The following is a 5,000-nucleotide window of genomic DNA, read 5'->3' on the forward strand; positions in this document are numbered from 1 at the left end:
GGGGGGTGGTGAGAGACTTGTCTTATGAAGCATTCGCTGTTGCTGTGCGAAGTAAAAACGGCTATTGTGTTTGTGTGAGATTGGTAAAGGCTGTCTGTGTTCGTGTCAGTTATATCAACAGATCAATGTACTCTTTGAGGGCCTATGTATAATAATAATGATGTAGTCCCCAAAGGAGACAGGAAAAAACTAAGAACTTCTTGTCCCCTGCTCTTTTGGAGTGTACATGTACTGTGCTGAGGAATGTTTCTCGAAGCAGTGAAATCAGGCGCTCGTTAATTTTGGGACACATAGCGTTATTTGTAGGATCCGAAAGCTTATTTTGTTTGTTTTTTTCTGTTTTTTCGGGGGGGGGTGGGGGTTTGTTTTTGGTGGAAAAATACCGACCTATTTTGAATAGAAGTTGCGATATTTGCTATTGAATGAGGAGGAGGAGGTCACCTGGTGTCGGAGGTAAAATTAGTGAGAAAATGGCCGCCAAACTTTGGCGAATTCTGAATCTTGAAATTTGGGAAACGACAAGTTTATTTTGCCTGTGGCTCTGATCAACGTTTCTCGGTTTTTAAAAAAAATGAATTTTAACCCACTGAAATGTTCTACACGGACAGAAAAGGTGTTGAGCCAAAGAATTCGATTTCCTTATTTTGACGAGCGCCTGATTTCTGCAATATGCCTCACAAATTATCTTTCCCTTCCAGCGTGAAGCCTCTGCAGTGACGACAGTAGCCTGTCTCAGATCTCTGGCTCGACTGCTCGAAGGTCCCATTCCGATTAAGGGATTGGAACCCGAAACCGACCCTCACACAGGCGAAACGACCTTCCCGGACACTGAAGAATATGGCCAGTATCTGGATGACGAGTCCTGGTTAGTGTCATCCCGGTCAATCATAGACATACGTGGGGGCGGGGGCGGGGGAGACGGAAATACGAAAGGGGAGAGGGAGATGGAAACACGAAAGGGGAGGGGGTAGTGTTCATGTTTGTTTGTTTTGTTTGTTGCTGTTGGGGGTTTTGGAAGGGGGGATGTTCATTGTTAGTTGTTTTTTATGTTGAAATGTGAACATGATAAAGACAGAAAAGGTTTTATTTTGTGGGTTTTTAACATAAAAGCTGGACAAAAGTATTGGAATCAATAATATATGCATTAATTGATAGTATGCACAAGTTTGTGAAAGCGAATCCCTTGAATAAAAAATTATTCACATCACTCATTACGTTTGAGATAACAATATATTGTAAATATCATTGTGTGGAAATTCCCTTTGGGCAATGGTGAACCCAAAAGATAGGTAATATTGGAGCTTAGAGCTGGCAGCGCTAAAAGTTAGAGACCATAAGGTGATTCGCCTTAGGCTTCTGCGTATAATGACATCTGTAAATCTAACGAAAACGTTGCGGGTTTTGTCTTCATTCTTTTGGAATAATCTTTATTCGTACTTTCTGTATTCAAGATATTTATGTCATTCCCTGCAAAAGATAAAATCCTACGCAGAAACACTTAGATCTACATTTGTCCCATAATATGGTAGTTTGGATGACGTTTTGTTTTCGTTTTTTATGTATGAATCGAAAAAAAGAGAAGATTATAATCCTGTAGTGTACCGTGTTTGACATTAAGCATCTTGTAGTCTGAGCGATAGTCCTGCAATCTTACTTTTCTTAAAAACACACAAGTGAGCTTTTCCCATTATTACGATGTACAAGAATTATTAAATACCCGTGTTTGTGGCCTAATTATTATGCACTTGTCCTAGTACGCAAATGGTGTAGGTTCAGTTCTCAAATAAAGGAGATACTTCATCAAATCTTTGCCTTTCTATTGTTAAGGAAATGTCCTCAATACCCCTGGTCACTGTCCGGCGGAATTTAATAAACCAACCTTAAAAAGAGATAAAAATTGTGACAATGGGAGCGTTATAGAGAACTACAATCTTAAACCGTTTGTTTGTACTGTCAACTAGGTACGAATGGCAGTCGCGCCACCAGCAGGGCCCGGACACTGAGTTGTTCCCCCTGAAGGATGCGCCGTACACTGTCAGGGTCAGAGGTTACAAGCGAGCAGCGGGCTCTCTGGACGAGCCAGGGCCCGTGGTGGTAGACAGTGATGATGAGCTGGACCCTCAGGACAAGGAGAGGTAGTTATGTCTTGTCATCTCACATACTTTTTTTTTTTTGGGGGGGGGGGTCATTTGCTGTGGTGTAAGGTTTGGAGTAGGGCTTTTATTCTGCATTCCACATTCTCGTACTCTTATTATTCGTTGCTATAGTTCCGCTATTCCTTCTCAATCTCGTGTTTTAAATATTCCCTCTGTCTGTCTGTCTGTCTGTCTGTCTGTCTGTCTCTCTCTCTCTCTCTCTCTCTCTCTCTCTCTCTCGCTCTCCCCCTTTCTCTTTCTCTCTCTCAGCCTCCCATCTCTCTCTCTCTCCCACACCCTGTCTCACTTTCTCTCTTTCTCTTTGCCTCTTTCCTTTTTCTTTCGTTCTCTTTCATTATATGTTAATATGCGTGTATTGTGTGTATGTGCATATGCGTGTGTGTTTGTGTGTGTGTGATTGTGTGTAAGTGATTGTGTGTGTCTATGTGTGTGTGTGAGAGGGATAGAGCGAGAAAGAGAGAGAGAAAGAGAGAGAGAGAGAGAGAGAGAGAGAGAGAGAAAGAGAGTATGTGTACACCACTTTAATTCTCTCACACTGTTATTTAACTCTTCTAGACAAAACAACTAAGGTCTGGTTTCAAAAGCAAACTCTGTTTGTGAAAATTCATACATGCCTGTTGCTTTTAATCACGCGAACTCTGATCAGAAAGGAGAGAAACATAGCCATTCCATTTTATACAGTAAACCATAAAAATGACAGTTATCGATGTATGAGATGTGGAAGGAAGAATGTACCGCTAGATCTTGGAACAATTAATTCAATTTACCAGTTATATAACTAACCAATCAGATAATAAACGTATCAATAGATCAGTTTTTAAAAGTTTACAAACTTCAATTTCCTTTTGCAGGATGAGGACGATGAAGGAGAGGAGAAAGATGTCAGAGATTGACAGAGAAGAAATCCCCCCTTCTCTGGAGAAAGAGTTGGAATGGATGGAAGAGGCCAAAAAGAGAAGAAAGTCGAGAGATCCTGATGAGTTCAGTCTTGCATCCAAGCGTTCTTCAGTGGCTTCCATTTCGACAGAAGGTAGGCGGTCTTTGTGAGACACAGTTGCTAGTGTTGGATTAACATAGGCATATACGCCCATAGCACAACATATTCCCTAAATGATGCTTTTTGTTTGACATAGTAACAGCACGGTATGGTACGGTATAGTGTGCCATAGTAAGAAGTGGAATGGTGTTGGGGAGTAATAATAAAATAACATAGCATTTACATTTCCAACAGTAAAAACAACGTATGAAATGACTAAAACGGCATGCCCTGCACATTTCCATGTTTGTTCTGGTTGCGAGCATTGGTGTCTGTGGTGTAGCTAAAAGGCCTTCTTTGTCAGACGCAGAAGACCCGAGATCGATTCCCTAGTGCAGAAAATTGTCATCGAGTGTCTTGGTCTTTCCTCTGCGATGTGGCATTTCTTTCGGCCCAGATTGGCCCTGACAGACAGGGTGAAAGCGCACCTCCTCGAGGGCCGCCAAGCAAACTATGGTAAGTCATGTTTTTCAAATTTTACAGGAGAGACAAAAATCTGATTTTCTTGAAGCGTTTTTGGTGGATAAACTTCATTTTCATAAGGGAGCCTAATATATGTCATGTCATTTGTAGGCTCCCTAATGAAAATGAAGTCAATGCACTCAAAAAAACGCTTCAAGAAAACTAGGAGTTTTTTTTGTCTCTGCTGTACATTTTGAAAGCATAACGTGCCACGGTTTACTTGGCGGTCCTTAATTATCTAAATTTTGTCCACAGCGGCGTAAAAACATCTACATTAAAAATGAATGATACAAGCTAAACTCTTCATCGTTTCCTTGCTAGGTATGCCTGGGCCAGTGTTCAAAGAGAAGCTTCACGACATGGCGTTCGGTGTGGGTGACACAGTTATCCTCCGCGCCGTGGTGGTGGTGCCCCCAACACCAACTGTGGTCTGGTACAAGAACGAGGAGCTTCTCAATGAAGGAAACAGACTTAAGGTCAGTTGGTCGTTACCGATTTTTCGTTTTCTCATATTTTCAATGTGTCGTTTTGTTGTTTTTCTTATAGTTAAGTCGCTGACACTGCTTCAGAACATAATGAAGCTGATAGTAAACTGCTATAGATATATCAAACGTCATAATATAATTCACTCGAGAAACATACTCTGGAAGCAAATGCAGAAAATAAGAGAGGGAGGTGGAGACCTAGCAGGAGATGGGCACATGAGATTCAAACGTGGCTTGAATATAAATAACTCAACAGGCAGAATGGTAAGATAAAATGTGTTTTAATACAGAATGGCCCTAAAATCAACATTCAGCTACTGAAAACGTTTAGAAAAACAAGTCATTTCGGTTGATTGAAGGATGTCGCAACCAGATTCTACTGTTTGGGGCGTGAAAACACCTACAGTTTTAAAATTTTTATAGCAACTTACATTTTAAAGGACAAGACTCTGTCCACACAATATTCTTAATATCACTCAGCAACTTGGCTTTGACTGAGTGTCCAGCCTTTTCATAAAATTATTGTTGTCTTTACAGATCAGCCTTGAGGAGGATGGAGAAGCCACTCTGACCATTCGTAACGCCAAACCTTACGATGCTGGAGTCTATAAATGTGTGGGCAGAAACAAGTTTGGCAGAGTCTCAAACCGCATGAGGCTACAGCTTGGAGGTGAGCCTAAATCAATGTTTGGTTATCTTTTTTTTTAAAATGAAGTCGTTAAATGTTTTAATGAGCTTCACCGATCACTGTAGGGACATGAGTAAACATGGCTTACTAGCGATCGTACATAACATAAATGTACATAATTAAGTAGGTTATCTTTTCACTTCAATGGTCTGTTCTTTGAGAGAAGCTGTGTT

General features: G+C 40.9%; 1 protein-coding gene across 1 annotated transcript in view; it reads left to right on the forward strand.

Moving 5' to 3' along the window:
* The window catches only part of LOC101850947 (obscurin), a gene marked incomplete at its 5' end in the record, with an annotated part of 65,247 nt that overhangs the window by 47,875 nt on the left and 12,372 nt on the right, over window positions 1–5,000 (forward strand). The window contains 5 exon segments of the mRNA XM_035969032.1: window positions 699–865; window positions 1,962–2,135; window positions 3,008–3,186; window positions 3,976–4,130; window positions 4,677–4,809. Of these exon segments, the coding sequence (XP_035824925.1) occupies window positions 699–865; window positions 1,962–2,135; window positions 3,008–3,186; window positions 3,976–4,130; window positions 4,677–4,809 (808 nt within the window).

This window comes from Aplysia californica, unplaced genomic scaffold, assembly GCF_000002075.1.
Source record: "Aplysia californica isolate F4 #8 unplaced genomic scaffold, AplCal3.0 scaffold00107, whole genome shotgun sequence".
Lineage (NCBI taxonomy): Eukaryota > Metazoa > Mollusca > Gastropoda > Aplysiida > Aplysiidae > Aplysia > Aplysia californica.